This window comes from Thunnus maccoyii, chromosome 18 (assembly GCF_910596095.1).
Source record: "Thunnus maccoyii chromosome 18, fThuMac1.1, whole genome shotgun sequence".
NCBI classification, from domain to species: Eukaryota; Metazoa; Chordata; class Actinopteri; order Scombriformes; family Scombridae; genus Thunnus; species Thunnus maccoyii.
This window is the reverse complement of record NC_056550.1, coordinates 11,074,556-11,090,142: the sequence shown is the minus strand read 5'-3', so window position 1 is coordinate 11,090,142 and position 15,587 is coordinate 11,074,556. Positions and strand designations below refer to the sequence as shown.

At 38.7% G+C, this 15,587-nt stretch overlaps 1 protein-coding gene across 5 annotated transcripts in view; it reads right to left on the bottom strand.

Annotated features, from left to right (window-relative positions):
• LOC121884119 overlaps positions 1-15,587 on the bottom strand; it is an 82,529-nt gene that overhangs the window by 60,874 nt on the left and 6,068 nt on the right. For 4 of the 5 annotated variants that reach the window (XR_006092304.1, XR_006092306.1, XR_006092303.1 and 1 more), the window contains exon 1: positions 2,953-3,137. Coding sequence is in view for 1 of the 5 variants with exons in the window: in XM_042392736.1 (XP_042248670.1) it covers positions 2,953-3,054 (102 nt within the window). In the remaining 4 variants the exon portion in view is untranslated. Of the gene's footprint in view, positions 1-2,952; positions 3,144-15,587 lie in introns of those variants that run through there. The other variant, XM_042392736.1, reaches the window with a different exon arrangement.

Here is a 15,587-nt window from a genome sequence, read left to right as displayed (position 1 = left end):
AGCCTCAAGTCAGCCAGGGTCAGATAAAGCAGCAGGAACAGAACACAAATCGATAGGTGGAGATAGGTCAGGAGTTACTGGGAACAAATAAAGTCAGGTTAGGTCAGAGCTGAGAGAAGTTCATCTAACAGTGCACACAGGGTGTCCCTTAAGCTACCAATTTACTTTTTGCAGCTGTTAAAGATGGAATATTTTGATCTGCAAGCTTCACTTCACTTGAAAACTCTCTTGCTCTTCTAAAAAAAAATCTATTTTTGCCTCTTTAATCTTCCAAAATGATTGAGAGGCCATAAAGGAGAGATTTTGGTGTGTATTACCACTGTGCTGCTATTCAAATAATGTCACCATCAAACAAGACAGAAACATACAATGACGCCAGATCACTTTCGGGGTGTGAGATGAAAGCGATCACCAGCAGGTGTTTCTATCACAGATGCATCAGCTGCTGATATTAAAGAGTGGGCATTGTGCTCAGCGCCATTCAGTCTGCATTTCCTTCCATCGCACCGCTCTCTAATGTGGGAGGGTCACGACCACTCAGCCGGAGCTACGTCTCCCACCAGAGATCAGACAGACACAGCGGGCCGTGAACTGTGACCACACTGCCTTAAATAGCACACACAGATGCCTGCTCACACGGACGCGCAGTGAGTCACTAGGAAAGAGCTGATAATGCTGCTCACGGTAGTGGGGAGAAAAATGACTGTGTTGGTGATACTTTTTCAAAGTTAAACTTTTCTGGACCTCACGCATTCGTCTTACTCCTGCCAGCTTGTTTTATATCTGCGGCAAACATGATTCATCAAAAATTAAACCTTTATGGGCGGACAACCCACAATAGGCAATGCTGATATAATATTGTTCATTCTTACTCTTAAAATAATAAACTTTCCAGAAGTTGTGCTTCTAATATTTATCATTTTAAAAGTTATCTCTGCTCTTTCTATATTAATCTCAGACTCTTATACTTAACCCTGATGAAAACATGGTCCCTGTCTATTTCCTGAGATTACATAAGTATACTGTGTGTGACAGCACTATGAGACAGGTTTGTCTTATAAAGGTTTGAGTGCTCCCTCTGTGTTTTCCGATTCAGAAGGATTTAGCTGTTTTAGGAGCTTTGCCTGTCAAATAATATGATTTCTGAGGATGGAATAATTTGTATTTTTGAGAGAGAGAGAGTTCAAGTAAATATTTTAATAAAAAGTGTAACTTTGGAGTGTTCAAATTAATCCTGCATACATAAACACATATCACCAATTGGTAAAGTGTGGTGTGTTTTATATCATTAGTTGCACAGTTCAGCAAACCAGCAATCAGTGGGAAAGTCCATGACACAGCTCCATCACTTAGAAACAACAGATGTTTACTACACATGGATCCACTGGGCTATGACAAAACACAGAGATTAAGGCTATGCATGCTACTGACGGTACACTAAGTGGTGTTGTGTTCATTTTGCTGCAACACTGCCCCTTGACCATCTCACGCCAGCGATCACACGCTTCAGTTACTCCCACGTGCCGACATACATGGTCACACTCGACTATGCTGTTCACTGTACAAGCTCACATGCGCTCACACTGCTGGGTGGCCGGTGCCAGCTCACCCCTCTGACAATATTGAAGCTTCAGTGAGGTGAGACACTGGTCAGTTTGACTTTGCAGATATTGTGCAGTATTGCATTTTGAATCCCTGGCAGGCGGTTTGCTTTGATCGATGCACAAAGGCTTGTAAGAAGCAGAGTAGAACTGGCACCTGTGAGGCACATTGAGTTTGAATTGACAGCTGCTGAGCTCTGAGGTGTGTCTCTAGTGTAGGCAGGCGGCTGAGCCTCAGAGACCTTTTATATTCCTGCACAATGTTGAAATACTGGAGTTCGATAGACGGCCTGCCTTTAATAAAGCTAAGGTGACATCAGTAGACTATAGTGGAGTAGAGAAAGATATATTAAATTAGCCTTACTGAGGGTAAGGCAATAAAACCAGTTTTTACAATAGCTAACATATTGGATAAGTAGAAAAGAAGCCTACTGTATTCTCCCATTTCACACTTAAAGCCTGAATTATGTAAACTCTCTGTACTGAGTGCCAGAGTATGTCAGAAATCATTACTGTCCTAGTTATCAAATGCCTTGTAACAGGAAGACATTTGACAACAAGATCCTTTGGGTATGCTGATATTCCAAAATGGCGAAGTACATTTTTAAAAACATAAAGGAGTAAGGAGGATCCACTTTACAGGGGATGCTGTGATGCCTGGTCTTCAACTATTCCAAAAGCATCCTGAATGCAGAACGAACAGGGCTTTTAAAGAGTAAATATAGAGGCACTGTTTTATGTGCATGTAGAGTACCCACAGGCCGTTTGTGAAGATGTACTACTGCAGAATATGGCAATGCCCTGTCTTCTGGGAGAATACAGCTTTTAGCATTCGCCTAAGCACAAACATCCAAGAACTTTCAATGATGAAACTCCACTTGTGTAGCTACAAACTGACAGCAAGCGTCTCTCTGAACTCCTGATGTAATTGAAGTTCCTGTTGAGCAAATGTACAAAGCAATCCTAAAATAACATAGGCTAAGAAGGCAGCATACTGATGGAATCTAATTCCTGTGTTTACATGGTCTCATTGCTGCAGCAAATTATGCTTACAGTGGAAAAGTGAATGAACGTCTACAAGCAGAAACATCAAGCCGCTGAACAATGCTTGACCCAAGTTGATTGAACAGGGGGTGGAAAAGAGAAACTGAGAGGTGGAAGCTGGCAGAGGCACACAGACATAAATTGACTGAGTGAAGGAAGTAAGGCAGGAGGGAGTGAAGGTAAGGGAAAGAGAGGAGTGGTAAATAATTGAGAGTGTACAGCATTGAGAGAGCTCTGACTGACCTAGTGCAATATTTTGCTCATTTCCTACTGACCACAAGGGTCCAAGAAATCACTGAAACATTACCTTTAACTTGGACATACGCTGGTTCCCCCGGCAGCCAGAATCGATAGCCACTGATCGTCCTCCTTGCTTAGCTGTTAAGGCCATTACCACTGTTGTCTCCATCGATCACTAGAATACTGTGTATGTCCTGGTCCCAGCTGACGATAGATGTCCTTCACCTTCTCTCTGTCCCTCACCCATCTCTGGAAGAACTAGGACACACAGCAGACAACAGAGGTCAATAACAATTAAGTCAAGGAGGAGTCATTCGGAAACAACGTCACATCAACCTTATCTCCTGAAAATAAACTTTATATAGTACTAAATTGTTTTGACAAATACAAACATAATTGCTACCTTATTCCAGGTATTAATACATTCTTGGAGCACAAAGGAGTCAGATTTGGGTAGATGATGGTTTAAGTGCAGGACTTTGACGCTGAAGACGAAGGTTTATGTCCTGTGTGTGGTGAAGTTTAGGCGACTAAATTATTTTTTGGTTAAGGTTAGGGAAAGAAAATACTTTCTCATGATTTAACCAATTTGCTTGAACCAATCTTATCCCTGATATATGACCTATTAGGTTCTTGTTTCATTCCAATCTACATGAATTGCATGATGACAAGTGACTTTTTGGATTACCAAAAAAATTCTAAAACATTGCTGACCTTTGGTTACCAAAAATGTAAAATTCTTGTTCCAGGAAGCAAAGACTTTGTCAGCAGCCATGATGGCAGCTCTGCACTACTCTGTAAGCACAGCAGTGCTTTGAGCTTAATACTAACATCCTCAACTTAGTTCAGCATGCTAATAACATGAAGACAAAGTACAGCTGAAGCTGATGGGCATGTAATTAGTTTTGAAGGTTTTTGTTCAGCAAAAGTGATGAGCAAATAAACATTTTGACCTAATGACGGAGCTATATGGAAAGTGACTTATTACAATTCATATTGATAATTCATCCAACTATTCATCCAATAGTTGTTAAGACATTAAATTGAAAACCGGAGTCAATTTTCATGGCAGTGCTTGAGGAAAAGTCAGGGGATCACCAGTGTACGTGGGATTCAACCTCTGGGGATCATGAAGGTTTGTATAAAATTTCATGGTAATCCATATAATACTTGTTGAGATATTTCAGTTTGGACCAAAGCTGCTGGCTAAAAATGTTTCCTCATTATGTTCATAAAAAATATCACAGTCCTTGTATTGTGTGTATGCTACTGCTTATATGTAAATTATTTTGTATTATCCTAATCAGTTTGTTTGAATTCTCTATTTACATAAGAGGTATAAGAGAATATAAAAGTTAAAGAAACATGACAATCAATTCAAAGGCTCTATTCACTGAAAAGTGTAAACTGCATATTAATTCAGCTTGTTCTACTTGAACATTTTTCGCTTCAGAGCTCAGGAGCATCTAAACGAATTCACTGTACATTAATCAGTTATTTACAATTGACTGCTGAAATAAAACATTTAAAGACATCGCTGATGTGATAGGATAAGAAAGCTGAAGAAAAAGCCTGACTGCGCCTACTCTCATGCTTATGACACAGTACACAGAAGAGCGTGGCAACACAGTCCTTTCTCCACAAGTGAGTACATCTATCCATTAACCAACTGTTGTCAGAAAGTTTCAAGCTTCAAGAGCTGCAGTCAGAATCTGATCGGAGTACTTTACCAGACAACATATCCTCCTACAGATTTAGATTTTTAAAACTGCGTTCAAACTTTTCACTTGCTCATAGACAGATCTCGCTGAGGTTAGTGAGAAAAGAAAGCTTGTGTGAAAAGTTCAGGCTTGTGAGAACAGTGGGCTTTATGCTGGGATTGATTTTAAAGTAGGTAGAAGGTTCTGGATCCAGTGCTTCTGAAAAGTCTCCACTGGTGTCACGAATCTGTAGTTACCTCACTGTTATTTATATTTCAGAAGTGAACACCTTCTAACGTTTTGCTTGAAAAAAGCTTACATTTCTTAAACTATTAGTTATGATAAACCATTTAATAACACAAACATGTACATTTCGGGTTGTAAGTTGACTGTAATAATAAAGATTTAGGTTGTTCTGCATTACAGAATGCATGACAGGTTGTGCTTCAATTCCAGTAATGAAGAATTACACTGCAATATGATCCATTTTTGTTACAGTAATGGAATTACATAACCACTGAATTTCACTATGTACTTTCTGCCAAAGCCTAATTGAGGATTCAGTAAAGCACGTCATTGTAGACATGATCCAAACAATATTTGCTAATAAAACAAACACCATCATCATCATATTAAATACAGTATGTTGTTCAGGTAAACCCTGCATTGATATAGAGGCCTTGTACAAATACTACCATAATCCTTCCTGCCAAAACCAATACCCAGACACACAGCATTACACCGTGTGAAAACCTGTTTGCAAATTTCTTAAGACAATGATTTATGAGGCTAAAACAATGAGAATTAATCCATTGTTTACTATTGTTTGAAGTTAACATATTGGTGCATAAAGCTAAAAAGACATGAATAATGAGCAAAGAGAGAGCAAAATTGTAATGTTAATAAACTAGTCAACACATAGAGGATGAAGGCTTTCACTGCCATCCGTCATAGAAAATAGAATTAAAATTTAAAAAAAGAGAAAAGAAAATCAAATGTGTCACTGAAATTATATCTATGATTTCCGTCTGGAAGTGTTTTATTTTCCAGCAGTTCTTGTTATTTTTCAAGTGCTGTTATTAGTGCAAAAGCTGTTTGAGAGTCTAACATACTGTAGGAGCTTCACTTGCAGAGATGAAGTAAATTACAAATTCGAGCCATGATGGTTATGCATGGCAGAATCCGGCATCAGCACTATCAGCAGGTATGTGCCCCGTTAGGACACATTATATAACAAACACTAAGTCAACTCCCCGCAGAGCATTCCTCTCCTCCTTCCTCTGAGGGTCAGGAGATGTTAGCAGCCTGCAACATCAGCCACAGACATAAAACTAAAAACCACCCAGGGAAACACATACACACACACAGCAGAGCGGTGGGTAAGGTGTACTCAACCACCTCTGAAATCACTTCCCACGTGAAAGGTATTTGCTCAGAAGGAAGAGGATTGTTTGTGAGAAATGGGGAAGCTGTGAGAATGTGTGACGCACGATTGATTGTGGTTTGAATAGATGCTCTCGTCTCAGTAAGCAGCATTTCCCCCACTGCTTGAATCTGCCTGGCTGATGATGCATCAAAGCTAGCGCACATTGATTATATTAAATGCTGGCATGTCGTCTTGTTGTGGAAAGTACTGTGTGATAATAGAGAACTCAGGGACAACTTTATGTGCAGATGAAATAAAATGAGGCCTCAGCAATCTTGAAAAGTTGCAGTCTTTAGTATGAAATTCCCTCTTAGCTGCACAGTGTCTGCATGCTGATCAGCGAAGGAGTTCTGGTAATACAAACAGGAAATTTCAAACTAAAAATACTGCAATGTTGGAAGATATCCACTTAATTTGTCTAACACAGACTGCTGAAGTCTCATGCTGACTTCAGAAAAACTTTTTCAATAGAATGAGGTCTGTGTATTTTTTCCCCAAACACTTACATCAGAGGTCCAATAGGAAGGGATCTCTAAATGGCCAAAATGAATAGAAGAAATGATGACAGCAAGCAAAGCTTGTTCCAATATTCATTTAGGCACCTGACTATTGTTTCAGGACAGACTCTTCTAGTTTTTGATCTCATATGGTAACGAGACTAAGAGAGTCTACAGTTATACTAGCAAATAAGTGAGCCTGTATTCAGGCACAGCATTCCTTTAAGTTAAATGCTAACATCAGCATGCTAACATGCTGTTAACATGTAATAGGTTTAATGTTTACCATGTTAACATTTTAGTTTGGCATTTGCGACAGTATTTAGTAGTAAACACAAAGTACAGCCATGGCTGATGGGAATGTCATTAGTTTTGCAGTTTTTGATCATAAACCAAAGAATTGGACACAACCCAATGTTGGCACTAGATGAAAAGTTAATGGATCACCAAAAATATTATGAATATTATTTGGTGTGTACCAAATTTTAGGACAATCTATTTAATAATTGCCAAGAAATTTATTCAAAACCACAAATGTCAATTAACCTCATGGTGCTAGAGGAAATGTCAGTGGTTGACCAAAGTCATTAGGATTAATTATCTGGGGACTGTGAATGTCAAAGTCTTGTGCCAATCCATCCAATACTTAAAATATTTCAATCTGGACTAAATCAGTGGACTGACTGACTCACCAATGTTGACATCCTGAGAACCACCTTAATACAATAAAAATAATAAAATACACAACAGAGTGGCACTAGTGGTTCAGACTTCAGACTTGATGAAGTTCAACCGGTTTAATGTTGTGAATCATTAACTAAGATGCTTTAATATTTAGTCCAGGCCCACATTCATTCACAAAGCACAAAGATAAACTGAGACATTTTGTAAGGCCTGAGGAGACTTGAAACTAGTACATGGACAGCGTTTTGAAGAAATGGACTTTGTGGGTTTCGGAAAAACAGAATATTTGATGGGAAGTAAGTGGAAAGGTGGAAGCATAGACTCATCTGTTGACATCTTTCCTCATCACCTATTTAAAGACAATGAATAGAGAAAAAGAAAGAGAGGGAGAGGGGGGGGGGGGAGAGGGATAGAGACAGAGAGAGAGACAGAGAGAGAGAGAGAGAAAGGGCAAATTAAATATTAAACAAAAAAGGAGGTCTATTTTTAGAAGCAAGTGGTGGTGGTTGGGGGGGGGGGATGTGCTTCAGTTGTATTATTGATGTTGCTGTGCAAGTGGGGGCTCTCCGGTTCTCGCCTGAGAGAAACCTGGCAGAAGTGTGTGTGTGTGTGTGTGTGGTGACGGTGGTTTTCTGTGGGGAGTGGTCGTTGCTTTAACAAGACTAAATGGAGCAATAAAAGAGAATTAAATACTTTTAAGTAGGAAAATAGTACAATATCGCATTTAAATCTGTGCAGAGAGACCACAAAACAGTGAGAGCATAAAGGAGAGAGGTTGCGAAGTAGAAAAAAAAAAAAAGGATATTGCTGCAGTTGTCTGAGCTCTGTTTCCAACAGAGAGCGCCGGTGCAGAGAAATATTTGCCTGCACTTTTTGACACAATTTTATTATTCCACACAGATGCGAGGCTGTCTCTTCTCTGGCAGAGGTTTGGAGAGGGAGCCTTCATGTGGAGGCACAGATCCTGCTGTCTTTTCAACACACACACACATACACATCTGCGCAAGCCTGCTGGGTTACAGGGTTCACAGAGCAAAGATGTGGGAGAGGCTGCGGAGCACTGATTTATGCATCGTCTTGGGACATGCAGCATTTATTAACAGGTTGGTGATCAACCTCGTCCATGAGCATTAAGGCATGATTCATTTAATTCCTGACCTTTACAGGTTTTAAAGTTTGTCTCAACAACAACATCACTTTCTCTCCCACAGCTGTTACAGGGACAGCAGCCTGTATTCTGCCATGTCTTCTGAATTGTGTGTCTCCCTGTTGCTTTATGGAGCATCAGAAGTGTCAGTGTGAGTGAAACTTTTAGTTGTGATATCTTCAGCTTAACTATTCTAGAGTCAAGAAAGACAGTTCATATCTGTACCGCACATCTGTATCAGTTCCCCCCTCCGGAAAGAGTGAAAGACATGGAGAGAGGAAGCGACCTTGATGTACTGGAAAATCAATACATCTTTACTTGCATGGCTTCCTCGCCCATATTACATCACAGTTACATCTTTGCGCTTATACCGTAATTCTGTTCAAGGCCAGACAGTATCATCCATGGCGTGCCTGCTGGACACCGCATGCAGCTGGAAGCCTTTAATGCTCACAATACTTATGAATATGGATTGATGAGGAATAATCAAATGCAGCCCGGTGTCAGCTGACCCGATCTGACCTGAACAAGGACACAAAGAGGATCTGATGGCTTTGGATAATCTGAATCTTTGATGATTAAAGCATCTACATGAAGTTGTCCGCCTGGCTGAGCAGATCCAACTTTGATCACAGACCAATAATAGATGAGCTGCAAGGAAAAAGGAAATACTGTTACCACTGATCTATACAGTCTGACAATAAAACATTTTAAAAATAGAGGTTTCTCCTGGATGTTTCAGTACGTGACTGTGTGCATGTGGCTGTTCCTTCATAGCGTGCAGGCATCTTCAAGCCAGCCTTTTTTCCACCACACTGAAAAATATGCGGGCTATTTTTGTACCAACTCAACCTGTTATCCATAGATAATACATGGAAGGTTCAGCATAGAACATTTAAATCCTTCAGACAATGTTCTGCCATCAGCAGAAAACATTTGTCTTCATCTGGTATTTAACGGTGCCCTGTGGAGTTTTCATTCAGTGTTTCTCACCGAGAGACACCTGTAAAGCACTTATACAAACAGATTCATTTGTAAGAGGCACATCTGAATGATTTAAGACAATTTGTGACATTCATCAATTTTATCTACTTGGAATTTTCTTAAGCACAAACGAAATTTACAAGTGGTCCAGACCTGTGATATGAGTCATAAGCAGTCTTTCTTCACAAGGGGAGACACACTTGTTTGACTTTAAATTATTATGTCTGTCGATGTTCAACTGGTTTAAATATGATAAATGGTAAATGGTAAATGGACTGCACTTATATAGCGTCTCTCTAGTCTTCCGATCACTCAAAGTGCTTTTACACTACAAGCCTTATTCATCCATTCACACACACATTCATGCAAGGCATAGACTATTTCAGCGCTGATTTCTCTGACAGCAGCAATTGAAGCTGCACAGTGTGAAATTCTTGTTTTTACTCTTTGGGAACATTTTTTGTGAATGAAACTTGCCCACAAACGGAGTGGAACAAGCAGCCTTGGATAGCAATTCAAAGGATGATGATTATGCAGATGATCAGATCTTACACCTCCTAATGAACAGGTGGCGCTCATCAGGGTAAAATAAGCGATTTATTACAAGTTCAGGCAGTAAAGAGAGTTTGTTAAATCTGAATTGGAACACTCGTACGAGTAAACCTCACAAAAAAGAGAAAAACAGTAAGAGTTTTAGGATAAGAATGTAAAAATGTTCTTGTAAGCACATTGTAAGTATCCATGAGGTCTAACAAACATGTTGCATGAATTTCATTCTTCATAAACATTTTTAAAACTGATTTAAAAAAGAAATTAAATCCTGAATTGTTCAGATGTGAATCGCACCACCCATGTGCTTGTGAATGTAAGTTCTCGTGCGCTTGCACGATACAAACCTAATGGAGACAACTCAGAAAAACATTGCTGCATCGTGCTACTAGTAGTCAAAAACTCCACAGGGTACCTTTAAAGGTGTCCTGTCCTGTGTTTTCTTTTAGACAAACAGACATGTTAACAAACAGTGTTTGTCACCAAAACAGATAAAAACAAGTGTTATCTGTTACACTGTGCACAATTATTAGGCAAGTTGTATTTTTGAGGATTAATTTTATTATTGAACAATTACAGCGCTCTCAGTCAATCCAAAATGTTAATAAACCCTCAAACCTGAATATTTAAGAAAATAAAAGTGAGGTTTTGGCTTTCTTAGGAGAATATCTATGTGTGCACAATTATTGGGCAACTATTAGTGTGCAGAATTATTATGCAACTAAATGAAAAACAAAAATTGCCCCATCTCACTTGTTTATTTTCATCTGTTAAAGTGAGAATAATAAACAAAAAACTCAAAATTTACAAGTAAACATTTCTGACATTTCAACAAAAAAAAAAAATCAGTGACTAATATAGCCACCTTGCCCAAAATCTTAGCAATTTCACAAGTGCTGCATCCCTCTGAAAGACTTTTTACAATTTTTGACTTTTCAGAGTCAGTTAAATCTCTTTTTTGGCCCATTTTGCCTGAGGAAAAGAAGCTGCCTAATAATTATGCACACCTTGTTATAGGGTGTTGATCTCCTCAGGCCACACCCTCCCTCATTACACAAATACACATCACCTGATTTGCTTAAATCCAATAAGCATTCAAGTTTATACAGCTTGGAGTTGGAAAATATGCATAAAAATGATGATATGGACAAAATACTCACTTGCCTAATAATTCAGGTAATAATTAAAGGTTCCCCCTTAAAGGTGTCCTTCCTCATAAATCATTTTCAATGGAAGAATTTAAAACCTACATTGTTTACATACATGTTTGCTTGTGTGCAGTTTTCTTTACTGCCTTTGTAGCCACATTGCTGTACTTTTTTTTGCACATTACTATTACCAACTGTTGATTAAAATGTGCCTGCATGCTTGTACATTGCTCTATAGCACAACATTTAAAAAATCCACAGGGTACCTTTTAATTGAGACTGTTCTGGATAGATTACACAACAGTGTCACAAAGAACTGCAAAAGGACAAATTAGCAGATTTTAAAAATGTACTTGAAACAACTCTAGCTATCTTAAAGGCAGAAAATTGTCAGAAACAGACAGCAGCAGCATTTCACTGCATCTTTAAGTCTTCTTTGTAAGTCTGTAATTTCTGTTGATCAGTGAAACAGGCAGGGATCTTCTATCTTCTAACACAGTGTGGGTGGTTTGAATCTTAATAAGTTACTAAGGCATAACTTTTTCTTCAGCAACCTTAACTTTTTTTCTCTCTCTCTCGCCAGGCGTGATCCAGCATGATGTCTTCAGTCTCTCCTGCAGAGAGAAGGTGCCAGACAGAGGCCTTGAGCAAGTCAGTCACTTTCCTTTTGTGTTGTTCAGCAAGAGTACATTCCTTCATTAGACTGCAACTCTTGACAGCACTTCATGCTTCCACAGCTTCCCTGAAAGCTGAGCGGTGCACAAGCACCACCTACACGCTGCTCATGCCTCACTGGCAGCTCAGTGCCATGGACACATACTTCAAACATTTAGAATAAACATATTTCCTTATACCACATAGTAACACCAAGGCCTGGCAAATAATTCTGCATTTACAAAACAAAGAAATTAAATTTAAAAAAAGTGACCCGTGAATCAGACAATGGAGGCTTGAATTGTGTGGCATGAATTCACATTTACATTACAATATGCACATTATGTTGAACCTTCACATACATCTGTCACTTTGTATGCAAGACAGAAAACCAACTGGATTATCAGGATATAAAAGGAAACATTATAAATCATGTACATACAGTATGGTGGAAAGGCTGTATTCACTTGGATTTAGGGTGTGTTTGATATTAACAAAGAGTTTTGCTGGTCTATTTTGTGAAATTGTTCAACATAAAAATCATTGCACAGTCTGTAATTGGAAGAATGTTTTCCTGTATGAAAGCAGCAAGAAATATTTGATTTAAAGAAACGAATGTACGGTAAACAACACAGTGTAGAATCTGCAGCCAGCCTTCAACAGTGCTGAAGGAATCTGAGCCGAGATTGAAATCCAATCCACAAGGCCGTTTGTGATGTGAACCTGGGAATCTTTGATGCCTGATTCATAATGTAACATTCCCTCAGGTACTGAAAGACTACTGCGCTGCATTCATCCCAAAACAACAGTCAGATACAATAGCAATGGCAATGAGAAGACAAAGAGAAATCAATGTGATGTAGAAACCGGGTTCTTGTACTTACTGATGGATGATAAAAATGTTGACTGTTTCTCTCTTTCTAGGGGCTTATAAAAATGATATCTACGGCAGGAAGTGAAAACAATGAAAACATCCTTATGGAAAAGGATTTAGGGCTGAAGTAATCTCATAACTGAAATGCTGTGACATTAGATTAGAAATCCAACTAGCAGCATTGGTCAGTTTTGAATGTGGTCCAACAATCAGCACTTTTATCTGTGGGGTTGAGACTAACCAATAGAGGGCTGTGACTTATGTGTTTAGAATTTAGGCAAAAATGGTACACAAATGATCTACTATACTCAAAGCCCCAAAATTATGACAACATATGCCTTGGCAAAGAGGAACGCCGTTGTCTCTAGCAGAGGCTGTTCATCTGCAAAATCATTAACATACACAGAAAGCCATTTAACCCACTTTTTGAGGCAGTGTTTTTTCAATGTTTCTATTATGTGTTTAATTTAATATTGCAGTTCAAAGTTGGAGAAATTGCGAGAGAAAAAAATGGTCAAAATCGAGGCAGTAGTATGGGTCAAGCTCCAAAAAACACTGGATGATACATTTCCCACAATATAACTCACTAGTATCTTTCCATTAGACCTCCCCTGCCTGGTAAAGCGCCCACGTTTCAATCCTTACGCCTTCAGTTTATGACACAGGCCACAAGCCCAAGCTGACATAACCCTAGTGACATCACTATGACAACATCAAGGTTATATTTCACACTTTAGAAAGCTCGCCAGAGCCACAGAGGATAATAAACAACTGTTCCCACAGACAATGTGGTAGTCTCCATAAAGATTAAATTGATCTTCATGTATAAAAATTGTTGAAGTGCCCTTTAATTTGATTAGTGTTATGGTTAGTTTGGACACACTTTATGTGTTGTTATGGTTAGTTTGGACACAAGTTTGGACACACTTTCTCATTCAAAGGAATAGGAAAGTGTACTCTATGTCCTCTGTATTTCTCTGCACTCTGGATTCAAAAGAAGAAAAGAATTATTAATAAGATGTGACGAAAGCCAACACACAATATCTGCTACTATTACAGGTTGAAAGGAACATTTTTTTCTTCTTTTTTATGATACTGAAATTAATCTTAAAAAAAAAAAAATCCAATTCAGACATTCTCATAAAAGATTAACTATGGTTGAGGTAGCAGAGTAAAGACCACTGAAGGGAAGTTACATTTACAAAGAAGCAAACACACAGTCAGCGTAAACAGAGTGAGAAAAGTATTAAAGTCATAAAAACTGATAAAATCCAGACATGCACAAGAGAGCCAAGGAAAGTATGAGTGCACAGCAAGACGCAGGTTTGCTTAGTCACACAAAAATAGTGCCGTAGACCATAAAACTTTCCATGAATATGTGAGTGTTTGGCAGTTTGCATACATGTGACAGCAGATTAGATCAAAGGAATTAAATGATGAATGGGTGAGTAGTAAAAGAATCTCACTGCCCATGCACAACAGTAAATTTAGAGAGTCTGTATCCAATCATCACATACTCTGGGCAATGGTATATGCACATGGTTATATATTTCCTCATCTTCAGCGGTGGAAGGAGAACACTGTCACATCAGCACAGAAAATGATCCCAGTGTCAGATGATGCATTGTATCAATTTCAGATGGTCGCTCAGCTCATGCAGAAGGAAAAATAATTAAATCACAACCTTTAATAAAACATAAGGAAAGCAATCATACAGTATGTGAAACTCCATCTGCAGACCATCAGGGAAATAACTCACAAAAAAAGGAGAAGTGATGAGAAATTATAAGTAAAAATGTATTTGTCTTAATTAGCCTCTCTGGGCTATTTTGTTTTACACTATGCTGGTAACTGATTGACATTTTCTTCGCTCTAACTGGCCACTGCATACAGTACAGTGACCCCAAGATGGCAGCTGTTTTCCTCCTCTGGAATGGCAAGGATGACTTGTTAGACAAAAAGGCAGCTTAATTAGGCTTTCTGTTCATAGAAATGATGAAATACCTTCCAGTATTTATCAGAGACTGTTCCACAGTGGTCACATTGAAATTAAAAACACCAGTTGTTGGTGACCTTTAGCTTCACAGGCATACTGCAAATATTTTTACACCATAGGTGTTTGGCTTATTCTCTAATGGGTGCAATTTATTCAGCTGAGTTTCAGTGTTTAATGCCACTTGGACACGTCAAAGTGACTGCTGCAAAGCGAAAACATCCTAAAACTGCATCTTTAACCGCACAACTATCCTTGTTTTCAACTTGAACATAAATCATTTGTTTTCTGTAGTTTTTATGTAAAGTTATGTGAAAAAACTGACACCGGCTACATATGAAATCGGTCTAAAGAGCAGAAGATATTGCACTGGGAAATAGTTGCAGCTGCTGGATACTTTTCATTTATTTTCTATCACGATGGGTTTCTTATAAAAATGTCAACCTCAACTAGAACTGGTTGTTAATTTTTTTGACTGTGGTGCCAACATGATACCTTAGTTTCAGTACCAAAACAATACTTTTTTCAATAGCTCACATTTCATTCCGTACCCAAAAAGTACTAAAGCTTGATGTACTAAAGTTTAACGTCAACAGAAAAATGTCCATAACGCTTTAAAATAAACTAAAAACTAAAAAGCAGTGGATGTGTTTTTTCCTTGATGGCTTTCACCACATTACAGCAGAAGGTGGGAAAGAAATCAGGGAGAAAAAGCAAGTCAGGGCAAGATGCCAACATGTGAAATTACAACTATTGATCCCTGGTGCTGGAGAATGCATTCCCACTGTGTTTGAATGCATTATTAAAGAGATACTGTTCACCACAACAGGTGGACACTGGCCCAGCAGCACGGCTCTGCAGAACCTCAGTGGTACTCTGTGCAGGACTGTGATAAGAGCTACTGGCAGCTGTTTGTGTGAGATTAGTATCTCGAGTGTCGAAGATTGTTGTGCTGTCATGTCTAGCACAATGACTTGCACAACAAATAACCATTTCATCCAAACCCTATTATTATTTCATACGCACCATGGCTAACAACATTATAA